Source organism: Artibeus jamaicensis, unplaced genomic scaffold, assembly GCF_021234435.1.
Source record: "Artibeus jamaicensis isolate MK-2021 breed Jamaican fruit bat unplaced genomic scaffold, CSHL_Jam_final scaffold_11, whole genome shotgun sequence".
NCBI classification, from domain to species: domain Eukaryota; kingdom Metazoa; phylum Chordata; class Mammalia; order Chiroptera; family Phyllostomidae; genus Artibeus; species Artibeus jamaicensis.
In genome coordinates this window covers 3,054,959-3,071,803 of record NW_026522027.1, presented here as the reverse complement: position 1 = coordinate 3,071,803, position 16,845 = coordinate 3,054,959, and the positions used below count along the sequence as shown (strand labels likewise).

The 16,845-nt window shown below is 43.0% G+C and overlaps 1 protein-coding gene across 1 annotated transcript in view; it reads right to left on the bottom strand.

Moving 5' to 3' along the window:
* Positions 1-26: 26 nt before the first annotated feature.
* LOC119054429 (zinc finger protein 271-like) overlaps positions 27-16,845 on the bottom strand; it is a 35,968-nt gene continuing 19,149 nt past the window's right edge. The window contains 1 exon segment of the mRNA XM_053655722.1: positions 27-7,395. Coding sequence (XP_053511697.1) covers positions 4,799-7,395 — 2,597 coding nt within the window. The 3' untranslated portion in view covers positions 27-4,798.

Genomic DNA, 16,845 nt, shown 5'->3' with positions numbered 1-16,845 from the left:
TGTGACTGTGAAGGAGGTACCACCACTAACCACGCTACTCCCAAATCCTACACCCAAGTAGTAGATTGTGGCTCAAAAAAGACCTACCTTAGCTATGGTCAGAACACCATGGGAACCACTAAACCAAAGTGGCTTTGTGTCCCCAAACCCCCTATCATACCTACCATAAACGGTAGGCCAGGGCCATGCCCTCAAACATGTACTACCTTTCACTCTGCGATGCATTCCACTTGTTATGATAAAGTACAAGAGTGTATTTCCAGCAATACCACTTATTTTACCGCCATACTACAAAAAAAACAAAAGATGCTGCCAATTTAGGAGATTGGGGATCCAGCTCGCCTGTTATTGGTACTCATTCCACTAAATACCTGCAAGCTAGCTGCTCAGGCACCATAGGTCAGCCAGTATGCTGGCAACGAGCAGCCCCCACATACATCTCTGATGGTGGCGGCCCACAAGATCTCGTAAGAGAACACTCCGTACAAAAACAAACAGAGCATCTCATGGACAGCTAATATCCATAACTCACTAATATCCATTAGTGACATCCAAGACCAAGTAGACTCCCCAGCAGAAGTTGTCCTTCAAAACAGACGAGGTCTAGATTTACTTACTGCAGAACAGGGAGGTGTCTGTTTGGCTTTTACAGGAACACTGCTGCTTCTATGCCAACAAATCAGGCATCGTCCAAGACAAGATAAAAAAATTACGAGAAGACCTAGAAAAAAGAAGAAAAGAACTTTCCAAACACCCCCTTTGGGGTGGACTCAACGGAGTTCTCCCCTACCTCCTTCCCCTCTTAGGACCTTTAGTTTCTATCACCCTCATCCTCTCCTTTGCCCCCTGGATTCTTAGACGTGTAACCAACTTAGTCAAAGACCAACTTAACAGTGTGCTAGGAAGACCTATTCAGGTGCACTATCATCAATTAGAAATGCTGGAACACGGAGCGGACTCTGAGCCGTACAGCCGCTGGGGTGCTAGCCCACGATTCCTGCCAGGTTCCCTTCCTATGGGAGAAGCATAACCCTTGAAGGTATACTTCACAGCCAAGTAGCTGTGATAGACACCGCTGGGTGCAAGGCAAAGCACTGCAAGGAGAGGCCCACACATACGGCCACTTCCAGTCTCCTGAGAGGTAAGCTGACTTGCAAAGAGGTTGGTACCCAACTCCTCTCCTCCCAAAAGGTACCCAAAAGCTCAGAATCAGCCCAGGAAGAGTCAGGCCTCTACCTCCCCCAGCCGGTTAAAGTCTACCCTACCTACATTCTCCTCGCCCTCAAAGTAATAAAAAGGGAGATGTTGGGAACCTTGCCCAGGTCTCGTACTTCCCCGAAATGAGCACCTGGCCTTTAGCTAAGAACACTGCGGTTAGCTACAAGGCACAGTCCGTGGACTATCAGAACCTCTAATCAACAGGGACTTTCCAAATAACCTCCGGCTAGCCCCCCGTGTGCACGCGCTCCACAAGCTAATCAGCTACAGACACATGAGGTGTCCACGAGTACAGGTTACACCCGAGTAACCAATAAGCGGGCCCTCCTTTGTCTTAAGCCAGCCAACAGCAAGCAGCCTAATCTCCTTCCTCTCCCTTCTTCCCTATATATATACCCAGTACGGAAAAATAAAATTTGCAGCTTGATCAGAATTTACTGTCTTGCTGTCATTCTTCGTGCCTCTTGTCCCCTCGACCCATTTGTTCCAGGAAGGTGGTTGAGCTCCAGTTGACTGCTCTGCTGGCCAGAGCAATTTGGAGCTCTATTTGACATAGGACATTTTGTTGAAGGGGTACAGCACATTGATTTGACACATTTCTTACCATGATTTGCATTACTGACTTAACTAGCACTGCTGTCTCATCTCACAATTTCTTCTAGAGTTGCAATAATTAAGGTCTAGCCTCTTACCAAACTGAATGTTTCAAGAGTTTTGACTATAATCAATATACCATGCAGCAGGTCTCCAGGACTTACTTACCTAGTAGTCACAAGTTTGTGCCCTTAAATGTCTGTCCCATTTCCCCAACTTCCTGGTAACCACCACTACTCTGCTTTAATGCCCCCTTTTTGTTTTTTCCCCAAACATTTTATTTTTTCAAATTTATTTGTAGAGGGATGGTCAGGGAAGGGAAAAGAGGGAGAGAAACATCAATATCTGGATGCCTCTCAAGCACCCCCTACTGGGGACCTGGCCCACAACTCAGGCATGTGCCCTCACTGGGAATCCAACCAACGACCAGTTGGTTCACAGGCTGGCACTCAATCCATTGATCTATACCAGCCAGGGCTTTAATGCCCTTTTTAAAATATTCCACATAAAAAGGTGCCATAAGGTATTTGTCTTATCTCACATAAGATCTGTAGCATGTTATTGCAAATAGCAGAATTTCCTTCTTTCTTGAGGCTGAATACCATCCCATTGTATATATAAACCATGTCTTGATCCATGACAGACCCTGAGGTCTTTTCCATTTGTTGGCTCCAGTGAACAATGCTGCAGTGAACATGAGGGTATAGATATCTCTTTGGTAAAGTTTTCATTTCCTCCAAATATGCACCCAGAAGTGGGAGCATCATGACATTGTTTAACGGTTTAGTGTCCCCCAGTGAGATACCCTAAATCTGCAGCAATTACATACATAGTCTGAGCTGCTTTCTTCAGGGGAGCATCCCACCCCATTGCAATTCAGCACAGCATGAGTGGGGGCTGAAAGCTCAGGAAGATTCTGGGGGTCGGCTTAAACACAGGTTTAGGCAACTAGGGTCCGTGATGCCAGAATTTAAAAAACAGCTGCAAACTGCAAGACAGCTGTGTTTCCAGGCCAAAGTTACAAAACAGTCACCCAGATGGAAAGTGCAGCACAGGGTATATAGTCAATAATATTGCAGCAACTATGCATGGTGCCAGGTGGGCACCGGACTTACCAGGGGATCACTTGGAAAGCTATATTCATGTCTAGTCACTATGCTGTACACCTGAAACTAATACAATATTGCATGTCCAGTGTAAGTGAAAAATGAAAAAAATTTTAAGGAAAAACACACAAATGGCTCAAGGTCGGGCACCTGTTTTTCCAAGAGTTCGCTAGCAACTAAAAACTGCTTTTGAAAACTCCAAAAGTGGCCCTGGCTGGCGTGGCTCAGTGGATTGAGTGTTGTCCTGCCAACCAATGGGCCGCCTGTTCAATTCCCATTCAGGCCACATGTGTGGGTTGTGGGCCAGGTACCCAACAGGGAGTCATGGGAGGCCACAACATATTGATGTTTCTCTCACTTTCTCCCTCCCTTGCCCTGTCTGAAAAGAAAATTAAATCTCTGAAAGTGCACCTCCATTTGTAGATGGACCCTGTATTTATGTTGCCTCCCTTTCCCCCCAGAGAATTAGCAAAAATCATCACTTATGCTGACTTCTCCCACTCCCAAAACTCACAGTTTAAGTTGTTTGCACACGGGGAGCAGAAATCCATGGAGCTGTGGCCCTGACACTCTCCACTGCAGCTTTCCATGTTGGGGATGCCTTCAGCGTTTGTGAAGTTGTAGGCATGTAAACATTTACATCAGTTTCTCATCATGCATCCAGGGGAAAAGCAACAAAACACAAAGTCACATTTTTAAAATTCCCTTTCCCTTGGCCTGACAGATGTGGCTCAATTAGTTGGGTTTCATCCTCAGATGGAAAGATGGCCAGTTCTGGGTTTTGTACCCAGCTGGGGGTATGAGGGAGGAAATCAATGTTTCTCTTTCTCTCTTCCTCCCTCCTTTCCCCTCCCTAAAAATGAAATAAACTCTTTATTTTTCCTTAAGATTTTATTTATTTTTTAGAGGGGAAGGGAGGAAGAATGAGAGGGAGACAAGTATCCACGTGTGGTTGTCTCTCACATGCTCCCTACTGCAGACCTCGCCCACAACCCAGGCATGTGTCCTAGACTGGGACTCGAACTGGAGACCCTCTGCTGCCCAGGCCAGCGCTGAATCCACTGAGCCACACTAGCCAAAGCTCCTTGAATTAAGTTTCAAAGTTTCTTACAAAAATCCTTTTGCTATTACAATTTACTATTTCTAATTCAGGTTGGGCTCATAAGAATTTTCATATAGTTACCCTATTTTTCATAGCTTTTCTTCTCCCTTAAGTGAGACATCTCTAGGAACCTACTATTGCTTAGGCACTGGTTTGCTGTCATGGTCAATCAGCAGTGAACAAACTTCCAGCATCCACAGTGGTGAGGTTCTCGTGTTTGTAAATTTTGTCCAATCCGTCACTGTACATTTGCTAAGGTCCGGTGGTGTTTACTTTTAAGCCTCTCTCCTGTGTAGACTTCAGAGAGCTTGAAGGTTCATACAAACTTACACTACTGCTCTCATCAGGTTTCTCTGAAGAATGGTCACGTTTTGAAGCGAGCCAGAACACTGTCCACATTTGTGCCAGAAGGAGGTGTTTTCCAATGGAATTCAAATGACTTGTAGAAAACTAACCTCATGCTGAATTCTTAACTCACAACATTTTATAGATATTCTAGACTGTGTAGGTTTTTGGATGAAAGGCAGAGGTCTAAGCTCTGAGGAACACTTTTATCACACATCCATCAGGTGTGATGATAAAACCAATATGTACTCTCTGATGAACCTGCAGACATAAAAGTCTTACTAAAGCCCTTACCACAACAAAAATACTTGTACAGTGCTACACAGTATGAACTCTACAGTCTACTTGAAGACCTTGAAGGCTGAAGCTTCTTCCAGGTTTGCTGTATTTATATGGTTTTTCAGTATGTGGAACTCCCGATGAGCTTGAAGAACTAAGTGCCAACTGAAAATCTCACCACACACACCCCATTTTTGTAGGGTTTCTCTCAAGTGTGGACTCGCTGATGACCTCGAAGACTGGAGGTCTGACTGAAGCTCTTCCCACACACAGCACATTTGTAGGGTTTCTCTCCAGTATGAACTCGCTGATGAACTTTAAGATCTGAATTCCTACTGAAGCTCTTCCCACATATGGCACATTTGTAGGGTTTCTCTCCGGTGTGAACTGGCTGATGAACTTTAAGATCTGAACTCTGACTGAAGCTCTTCCCACACGCAGCACATTTGTAGGGTTTCTCTCCAGTGTGAATATGCTGATGAACATGAAGATGTGAACTCTGACTAAAGCTCTTCCCACACACAGCACATTTGTAGGGTTTCTCGCCGGTGTGGACTCGCTGATGGACTTGAAGTCCGGAGCTCTGACTGAAGGTCTTCCCACACGCAGCACATTTGTAAGGTTTCTCTCCAGTGTGAAATCGCTGGTGAACTTTAAGATCTGAACTCCGACTGAAGCTCTTCCTACACACAGCACATTTGTAGGGTTTTTCTGTAGAGTGGACTCGGTGATGATCTTGAAGATATGAACGCCTACTAAAGGTCTTCCCACATACAGAACATTTGTAGGGTTTCTCTCCACTGTGTACTTGCTGATGAACTTGAAGGCATGAACTCCGTTTGAAGCTCTTCCCACACACAGCACATTTGTAGGGTTTCTCTCCAGAGTGGATTCGCTGATGACCTTGAAGAGTGCACATGTGACTGAAGCTTTTCCCACACACAGCACATTTGTAGGGTTTCTCTGCAGTGTGGACTCGCTGATGAACTTTAAGTCCAGATCTCTGACTGAAGCTCTTCCCACAGAGAGCACATTTGTAAGGTTTCTCTCCAGTGTGGACTCGCTGATGAGTTTGAAGACTGCACATCAACCTGAAGCTCTTCCCACACACAGCACATTTGAAGGGTTTCTCTCCAGTGTGGACTCGCTGATGAGCTTTCAGCTCTGAACTCCAACTGAAGCTCTTCCCACACACAGCACATTTGAAGGGTTTCTCTCCAGCATGGACTTGCAGATGAACTTGAAGTTTTGAACTCCGACTGAAACTCTTCCCACACTCAGAACATTTGTAGGGTTTCTCTCCAGTGTGGACTCGCTGATGAGCTTGAAGACTGGAGGTGTGGCTGAAGTTCTTCCCACACACAGCACATTTGTAAGGTTCCTGTTGTGTGTGAACTCGCTGATGACCTTGAAAGTATGAACTCCGACTGAAGCTCTTCCCACACAGAGCACATTTGTAGGGTTTCTCTCCAGTGTGAACTCGCATATGAACTTGAAGAGTGGATGTATAACAGAAGCTCTTTCCACACTCAGCACATTTGTTGATTTTCTCTCCATTATGGATTCGCTGGTGAACTTGAAGATGTAAACTCCGACTGAAGTTTTTGCCACACACAGCACAGTTGTAGGGATTCTCTCCAGTGTGCACTCGCTGATGACCTTGAAGACTGGAGTTCTGACTGTAGCTCTTCCCACACACAGGACATTTGAAGGGTTTCTCTCCAGTGTGGACTCGCTGATGAATTTGCAGTTTTGATCTCCGACTGAAGGTCTTCCCACACTCAGCACATTTGTTGACTTTCTCTCCACTGTGGAGTCGCTGATGAGATTGAAGGCTGGAGGTCTGACTGAAGCTCTTCCCACACACAGCGCATTTGTAAGGTTCCTGTCCAGTGCAAATTTGCTGACGATATTGATGACTAATGTGACTGATGCTTTTCCCATTCAGGGCATGTTTGTAGTGATTATCCCCAGTGTGGACTCGCTGGTCAGTTTGCTGATGTGAACTCTGACTGACCTCCTCACCACACTCATCACTCCTTTTGCATTTCTCTTCTGTGTGAACACTTGGATGAGTGCAGAGCTCGGAGCTAGAACTCTCACCCTCCCCAAAATCACTATATATGTGATGTTCTGTGCCCAGGTGCAATTGCTGATGCTCAAGTCTGGGGCTAAGGCTGATGTCTTTTCCATTTCTGGAAGAGGTGTGCTCTTCTGAGTGGATTACATTTTGTTGGAATGATTCCTTCACGAAGTCTTTCTGACAATTCTTGTGGCTATAAGACGTCTCTCCTTTCCTCACTTCCTGATCATCACTGTGGAGACCAGAGGTCCTTCTCCTGACACGGTGCTCACACTCGCGCAGTTTACATCTGCCGTCACCCTGCTGACACCTACTCTGATCATTCTGTGACTCTCTCAGATACACTTTCTTCAGGTAATTCTGGATGGTCCTCCTTGGAAATTCTTGGTATTTTATACTATTGAAATTTTGAACTTCCCCTTGAAGCTTTATTACATATTCTTCATCTTCCAAATCCTGAGCAGATTCTCCTGCACACAAGTGACAGAAGGAATCACCTTGTTTTGGCAAATCCGAGTTCTTGCCTCGCAGATTTCTTATCAAGTCTTGACTTCTGGTTGACATACTCAGAAGTTGGTCCCATATTTGCCGGCACACAAGGTCTTCATGTAAAAGGTACCTTAATGCAACTTCGTGAAAACTCTCCATCTCATTTTGGTTCCAGTGTGCTGGAAAGATAAGAAGAATTCAAACATGAAAAGCAGGATGAGAAAATGTCCACTCACACATAAAAATCTCACAGGTCAACCATCCTGGGAGACCTTATTCAGTCAGCTTGGCATTCACCATAGGCCTTCTCATGCCTAAGGAAACAAAGAAGTGATGAGTAGGCTCCTGTCTATCCTGTTAAGGTGACTCGTTTGGAGCTATACCAAGACTTATATATGAGGTCAAAAGTAGAAATACATGACTACAGATCAGGTGATGCTCTCAGCAAAATGGTAAATGTTCTAAGTGGAAAAAACTAGAAAACTCATACCCGTGACTCACACATCTTATGGGAGTAAAATGTCCTATGATGATTGCTGCCACTTAGTTTGGCTGAATGTTCTGATGAAGACCAATGACTAACAACATCTTCCAGGTTTTGTACACTAGATATGCATCTGCACATATGAAAAGATGTCTTGGTAACCAGCATACAGGACGGTCCCCAATGATATCTGTATCATGCTGCCTGCTGATATCCATATGGTATCAAATGCCTTCCCACAATGTACCAAAATTAGTCTGGGAAGCCAACAGAATACGGCAAAAGTGTCCTTGCCAGGTGTCTCAGTTGATTGCGGCATCATCCCCTACACCAGAAGGTGGTGGATTCAATCTCCAGTCAGGGCACATACTGGAGGCAACAGAAGGATGTTTCTCTTTTTCTCTCCCTAAAATAAATAAATACAAAATACAAAAAGCTGGGGCTGTTCTGATGTTGCCAAAATAAATTTTAAGAAGGGAGATGTAGGTACATATGGTGTACGATCTGTTCAGTTTTCGGAGGCCTGTGAGTTACAAAGGTACATCCATGAGTCACGACTCATCAAATGGCATGCTTGAGATGAGTGTCTATAAATGTCCCCTCAATAAAAAGAACTGAAATATAAAGTCGTTTTACTCCCTGAACATTCATGAAGGTATACTGCAGTTATTTGCAAATATTTCAATAAAAAGATGCCCCAAAATTCCAAAATAAAAGATTTATTCCAGAAGACAAAGCAGCCCTGGCTGAGTACTTTAGTACACTAGAGTGCTGACCCAGTATGAAGGTTGAGGGTTCCATATCTAGTGAGGGAACATACAAGAATAGACCAATGAATCCATACATAAATGGAACAAGTCAATGTCTAAATATCTCTTTCCTTCTCAAATCAACCAATAAATAAATAACAACAAAACAACAAAATTTCCTTCCTTTAAACAAACAAACAAACAAACAAAAATGCTCAGGCTGGGTATCTCAGTTGGTTGGAGTAACGTCCTGTAACTGAAAGGTTGAGAGACTGATTCCTAGTCAGAACACATATCAAGGATATGGGTTCAATCCTCCAGTCCTGCCCTGGGTATGTAAAGGAGGCCACTGATTGATGCTTTTCTCTCCCATTGGAAAACTACCTGGTAAGGAAAAACTGACGCCAGTTGTAACTGGGTTCATAATTCACCAGGAGGCAAGTCTGTCCAAGGTTTTGCACAGAATCTTCATGCAGCATGAAGAACAGAAATGACAGAATGACAGAAAGACAGAGAAAACTTCCCCCATATTTGCAACAAGCAGAGCCTCAGCTAGATTTTCCTGGGTTTTTTGTCTGATATACTTCTTGATTTTTTTGTACTTATATCCAATACAGGTGACTATAATGACTGTATTTTAGGCAGGGTTTACCTGAAGGATATACAAAGTAAAGATTAATGTAGGAAGAAGGGATTGAATAAAGGCAGAATGAGGGAAGGGAGGAGAAAGCAGGCTAGCAGGGAGGATGTTACCGGGTAAATGAATGGGGCAGAGCTCACCATGGCAACACAGAGACTACTGGTTAGAATAAGCTGTGAGGAGCCTTCTTCCTACTACTGAAATGGGACCACCTATCCATCCATCCATCCATCCATCCATCCATTCATCATATGAGTAGTTAATGAATGTAATGGGGAGAGAGACCATAAACAAGTAAACAAAATATAATCCATTTCTATATCAGCTGGCAATTAATAATGAGTCAGAAAACAAGGCAGAGGAAGGAGCTGAAGTTTATAAGCAGACTGGTTAGAGCAGGTATCTATGATAAGATGATACTGGAGCACATGCAACAGGGGCAGGAACCAGGAGGGCCCATGGGGCAGAATATGGACGAACAAGCAAGAAGCTGTAAGGTAGAGGCACAAACACAGGTCAGAAGCAGGTCAGCAAGTTAGAAACACAGAAAGCAGCAATACAGTGTTGTGGAAAGGCTCAGGACAGGAAACCCAACCAGATAGGGCATGGGTGGCCAGATCAGGCAGGACCCTGAGGGGCACACAAAGGATGTGGGACTGTATTAGTGGGATGGGACGTCTTGCAAGGGCAAACAGAGAAGTGACCTGACCTGCCTGCTGTTGGAGAACAGCTGACAGAAAGGCACACGCACAAGTAGGAGGCAGTGAGAAGCTATTGTGAATAAGTGGAGTCATGAAAGCTGGAGTCTTGGGCCAGGGGAGGCCCTGGTACCAGGAAGGACAGTACAGCTTAGAGATGCCTGCTTCTCAACTGAACATCCACCTCCTTGAGGGTCTGTCTCTGTCATCTAAAGCTTCTCCTTTCTTCCCAAGTGTAATATCCTATCCAATTCAAAGGACTGATATCCTTTGAAAAATAACTGCTGGATACACTAAAAAAAATTTTGAACTCCATTACTATAACCCTCATATGCTCTAAAGAATATTTCTCCAAATTCTGACTGTAACATGCTGTTATGAATACAACAGGTGATCAAATGAGCATCCTATACTGATTTACTCACCATTTTGGTTGCACTGAATGCAGTTCCTACAAGGAAATTTACGCTATATTATTCCATACAATAATGATGTAACTTAACAACCCATTTTACCACCAAGATACTGCACCTGCAGTTTCCATAAAACAGAAATGGTATAAGCAATACATCCAATAGGAATTAGAAAATGTAGATCTCCAGGTTTGGGGATACATTCCAATAATCCCAAACTTTTAAGCAATTGAAATCAAAATACTCCTGGGAACTACAGACAAGATGGCGGCATAGGTAAACACACCTCACCTCCACTTACAACCACATCAAAGTTACAAGTAAATCATAAAACAACCATTAGAGTCATCAGAGATTGAGTTGAACAGAAGTCTGAAAAATACAATTCAAAGAAACCACACCCATCTAGACTAGAAGAAAGGGCAGAGACGTGAAAAGGACTTGTCCCACATCCATATGTGAGGGATGAAATAATCGGGAGGGCAATGTTGGGAGTGAGGAGTCCCACTCCCACAGTAGGAACCCCCGCCCACGGTTCCACTGCCAGGAACATAACTCCCCATAACTTCTAGTTGCGAAAACCATCAGGGATTGAGTTGGTGGAAAAAACGGCTGGAGCCCCAACTAGCTCCACTTAAAAAGCCACACATGACCTTACTCAGAATAACTCCCTCTGAGATCCAGCACCAGGGCAGCAGCCTGTAAGGCACCAATGGAATACAGGGACCAACTGAAGTGTCTGTCATCAAGGCAAGAGCTGGGGGTCAGCTTTTTCCCAGATAGAATGGTGGGGAGAGATAGGGAGCCAGCAGGCAGGTACCATATCTGACACTCCATCAACCTGCTACCACTGTTTGTCCCCACCTGGAGATCCCCAGAGACTCTGTCCCATCCAACTGTAACTGTTAACAATGGCTCTTCTACATGAATGGCTGGTCTCAGCTCATGCTTCACAAGTTCCTAAATCCCTTCAAACAAGTAATTACTAAATTCAGTGAGCCCCTAGAACCAGTCCCTTTTGCTAAGAGCCTCAGGCACAGCACCAGCAGCAGCCAGCCTACATGCATAGCTTGGCTTTGCCTGGAAGTCTCCAAGCCCAACAAGTAGCAGCCATCACATTTTGCTCTATAGCTCAGGCAGGGTTGGACCTGGCAAAGCAGAGGAGTTGACTAACTTTGGCCTACACCACCTGGATGTGGCCTACACATCCAGTGCACAGCTACAGACCATGTGGGAGCAACAACACCCTGCCCCTACATAGCTGGTATTCCATAAGTGCAGACATTGCTGGTCAGTGGTCACAGCCAATCCTTGCAGCTGACTGCCCTGGGTAAATTCCTGCTATGACCTGCAACAGCAACCAAGGCTCAACTACAAGACCAGGGTATACTAAGCACTCATGAAGGGTGCATCACAAGTAGCCAGCTTGGGCAATAAGGGAGGCTGTGCCACTGGACCCTAAAGGACACCTCCTGCATAGGCCATAATACTAGGACAGGGAGTCATACCAGATCTCCCTAATACATAGAAACAAACAGGGAGGCTGCCAAAATAAGCAGACAAAGAAGCATGGCTCAAATGAAGAAACAGGTCAAAACTCTAGGAAAAAACCGAAACAAAATGGAGATAAGTAATCTACAGGGTTCAAAATACTGGTTATAAGGATGCTCAAGAAACTTAGTGAGGAACTCAAAAGCATAAAAAAAATCCAGGCAAACTAAGAATACATTAATGGAAACAAAGGACAATTTACAGGGAAATCACAATAGAGTGGATGAAGCTGAGAATCAAGTCAATTTTTTGGAACGAAAGGAAGCAAAACACGACCAGTCAGAACAACAAGATGAGAAAGGAATTCAAAAAAATGAGAATAGAGCCAGGAGTCTCTAGGACAACTTTAAGTGTTCCAGTATTTCCATCATAAGGGGTGCCAGAAGGACAAAAGAAAGAGCAAGAAATTGGAAATCTATGTGGAAAAATAATGAAAAACTTCCCTGATTTGGTGAGAAAAATAAACAGGCACATCTAAGAAGTACATAGAGCCACAAACGAGATGGATGGGAAGAGTCCTACTCCAAGATATATCATATAATAAAACACCAAATGTTAAAGATAAAGAGAGAATCTTAAAAGCAGCAAGAGAAAAGCAGTTAAGTTACCTACAGAGAAGTTCCCATAAGACAGTCAGCTGATTTCTCAAAAGAAACATTGCAGGCTACACAGATTGGCATGAAATATTCACAGTCATGAAAAGCAAGGAACTACAACCAAGATTGCTCAACCCAGCAAAGATGTCATTTAGAATTGAGACACAAATAACTTCCCTGAGAAGAAGAAATTAAAGGAGTTCATCATCCCCAAGCTATTCTTATAGGAAATGTTAAAGGGATTTAAGAAAAATAAGATCAAAAGTATGAGGAATAAAAAGGCAAAAAATACATATTAGTCAATAATTGAATCTAGAAGCTCTCAAATCCTGTGCCGCTGCCATAGCGACGGGACTGGACGCCGGGGAGTCAGGTACGGAAGCCGGGACTCTCCAAACCCCTGTGACGCAGCAGAGGAGCCAGCTACGGGAGCCAGGAAGCTCTCAGATCCTGTGCTGCTGCCATAGCGATGGGACTGGACGCCGGGGAGTCAGGTACAGAAGCCGGGACACTCCAAACCCCTGAGACAGCCCTGGGTGGCAGAGGAGCCCTCTACGGGAACTGGGACGGTCTCAGCCCCTGTGCTGCTGCCATAGCGATGGGACTGGACACTGGGGAATCAGGTACGGGAGTTGGGAATTTCTAAGCCTCTGTGCCACTGCCATAGAGACAGGACTAGATGCTGGGGAGTCAGGTACGGAAACCGGGACACTCCGAGCCCCTGTGACGGCCCTGGGCAGCAGAGAGAGCCAGATACAGGAGCCGGGACATTCCCAGCCTCTGTGCCACTGCCGCAGTAACGGGCCTGGGTGCTTGAGGAGGCGGCTACTACAGCCGGGACATTCAGCAGTGGTAGGCGACCAACGCGAGGACCAGTGTGAGTGTAGGTGGAGACGAAGAACATCAAGAAACTTCAAGGAGTCTGCACCACTGAACTTCACAAGGATCATACCACAGAAGTTTACACCATAAAACCAGTGTTTCAGAACAGATCAATTTTGGAAGCAGAGACTAACAAGAAGAGTCTCAAACAATGGGAAGACAAAGAAACAATCCCCAAATGAAAGAAAAAGCAGAAACTTCAGAAAGAATGTTAGATGAAATAGACGCTGATCAACTAACAGACAGTGAATTCAAAGCACTGGTTATTACGAAGTTCAAAGAGCTCACAGTGAACTACCAGAAACTACAGGGGAACTATAATGATCTCTCTGCAAACTACAGCAACATCAAAAAGGAAATGGAAACTATCAGTAAGAGACAAGAGGAAATGAAGAATACAATTTCCGAATTGAAGTACACAGTAGAAAGTTTCCAAAGTAGGATAGATGAAGCAGAGGATAGGATTAGTGAGTTGGAGGACAAGGTAGAAAGCATCTCACAGAAAGAGCAAGAAAATGAAAAGAGGCTCAGAAAGAATGAAGAGGGATTAAGAGAAATGCAAGACAATATGAAACGTAATAATACCGAATAATAGGAATACCAGAAGGAGAAAAAGAAGAACAAGGGATAGAAAACGTATTTGAACGAGTAATGAGAGAAAATTTTCCTAATTTGATAAGAGAAAAAGTCACACAAATCCAGGAATCACAGAGAGTCCCAACCAAGAGGAATCCAAGGAGGCCCACTTCAAGACACATCATCATCAAAATGGCAAAATTCCAAGACAAAGAGAGAATCTTAAAGGCAGCAAGGGAGAAAAAAGAAATAACATACAAGGGAGCCCCGATAAGGTTAGCTACTGACTTCTCAATGGAAACACTTCAAGCAAGAAGAGAATGGCAAGAAATATTTCAAGTAATGAGAACCAGAGGCCTATAACCAAGGCTACTTTACCCATCAAGGCTCTCAATCAAGATAGATGGCCAAATAAAGAGCTTCCAAGACAAAAGAAGTCTAAAAGAATATGCCTCCACCAAACCAGCTCTACAAGAAATACTAAAAAGACTGCTTTAAGGGAAGGAAGGATAAGAGGGAGACAGAGAGGAACACAGGTACAAAAATGGCAATGAATAAGTACCTATCAATAATAACCTTAAACGTAAATGGATTAAATTCTCCAATCAAAAGACACAGAATAGCTCAATGGATAAGAAAGCATGACCCACACATATGCTGCCTACAAGAGACCCACCTCAGGACAAAAGACCATCACAGACTAAAAGTGAAAGGCTGGAAACAAGTTTTCCAAGCAAACGGACAAGAAAAAAAGCTGGGGTAGCAATTCTCATATCAGACAAAATAGACTTCAAAAAAAAGGCTATAAAGAGAGACCCAGAAGGTCACTTCATTATACTCAAGGGAAGAATCCACCAAGAAGACATTAACATTGTAAACATATATGCACCAAACATAGGGGCACCCAAATATATCAAGAAATTCTTAGAGGACTTCAAGAAAGATATTGACAGCAACACAATTATAGTAGGGGATTTGAACACCCCACTATCAAAAATGGAGAGATCTTCCAAACAAATTATCAACAAAAATATTGTGGCATTAAACAACACCCTAGATGAAATGGACTTAACTGATATATATAGAGCCCTTCATCCCAAAGAAGCTAAATACACATTCTTTTCAAATGCACATGGAATATTTTCAAAGATAGACCACATGATAGGACACAAAACGAGCCTCAAAAAATTCAAGAAAATTGAAATCATACCAAGCATCTTCTCTGACCACAAGGGACTGAAATTAGAAACCGACCCCAAGGAAAAAAACCCAAAGCACCCAAAAACATGGAGACTGAATGGTATGCTATTAAACAACGAATGGGTCAAGAATGAAATTAGGGAAGAAATCAAAACATTTCTGGAAACAAATGAAAATGATCTCACAACAACCCAAAACTTATGGGACACAGCGAAGGCAGTCCTGAGAGGGAAGTTTATAGCAATACAGGCCTACCTAAAGAAAATAGAAACATTTCAAACAAACAACCTAACCCTACGCCTGCAAGAACTCGAGGAACAACAACAAAGACAGCCCAGAGCAAGCAGAAGAAAGGAAATAACCAAGATTAGAGCAGAATTAAATGACATAGAAACTAAAAGCACAATTTTAAGGATCAATGAATCCAGGAGTTGGTTCTTTGAGAAGATAAACAAAATAGACAAGCCTTTAAGTAGGCTCATCAAGAAAAGAAGAGAGAGGACACAAATAAACACAATCAGAAATGAAAAAGGAGAGATTACAACGGATACCACAGAAATAGAAGAGATTGTAAGAAACTACTATGAAGAACTGTATGCCAAGAAATTTGAAAACCTAGGGGAAATGGACACATTTCTAGAAAAATACAATCTTCCAAAACTCAGTGAAAAAGAAGCAGAAAATCTAAATACACCAATAACAGCAAAAGAAATTGAAGCAGTAATCAAAAAACTCCCATCACACAAAAGCCCCGGACCAGATGGGTTCACAGGAGAATTCTACAAAGCATTTAAGGAAGAGCTAACCCCTATTCTCCACAGACTATTTCAAAAAATCCAGAAGGATGGAAAACTCCCAAATTCTTTTTATGAAGCCAGCATCATCTTAATTCCAAAACCAGATAGAGACACAACAAAGAAAGAAAACTTCAGGCCAATATCGCTAATGAACATAGATGCTAAAATCCTCAACAAAATATTGGCAAATCACATCCAACAATATATCAAAAAGATCATACACCATGATCAAGTAGGATTCATCCCAGGGATGCAAGGATGGTTCAATATTCGCAAATCAGTAAATGTAATACATCACATAAACAAAAGCAAAGACAAAAATCACATGATCATATCAACAGATGTGGAAAAAGCTTTCGATAAGGTACAACACCCATTTATGATAAAAACACTCAGCAAAGTGGGAATACAGGGAGCATTTCTCAAAATAATAAAGGCCATATATGAGAGACCTACAGCCAATATCATACTCAATGGGAAAAAACTAAAAGCTTTTCCACTAAGATCAGGAACAAGACAAGGTTGTCCACTTTCACCACTTCTATTCAATATAGTATTGGAAGTTTTAGCCACAGCGATCAGGCAAGAAAAGGAAATAAAAGGCATACAAATAGGAAAGGAGGAAGCAAAACTGTCACTGTTTGCAGATGACATGACAGTGTACATGGAAAATCCTATAGACTCTACCCAAAAACTGCTCAAACTAATTAATGAGTTTGGCAAAACAGCTGGTTACAAAGTCAATATCCAGAAATCAAAGGCATTTTTGTATACCAACAGTGAATCAGCAGAAGCAGAAATAAAGAGAAAAATCCCATTTGATATAGCAAAAAGAAAAATAAAATATCTGGGAATAAACCTAACTAAGGAGGTAAAAAACCTGTATGCAGAAAACTACACAGCCCTGAAGAACGAAATCAAGGAAGACACAAACAAATGGAAACATATACCTTGTTCATGGATTGGAAGAATTAACATCATCAAAATGTCCATACTACCCAAAGCAATATACAGATTCAATGCAATACCTATTAAAGTACCAA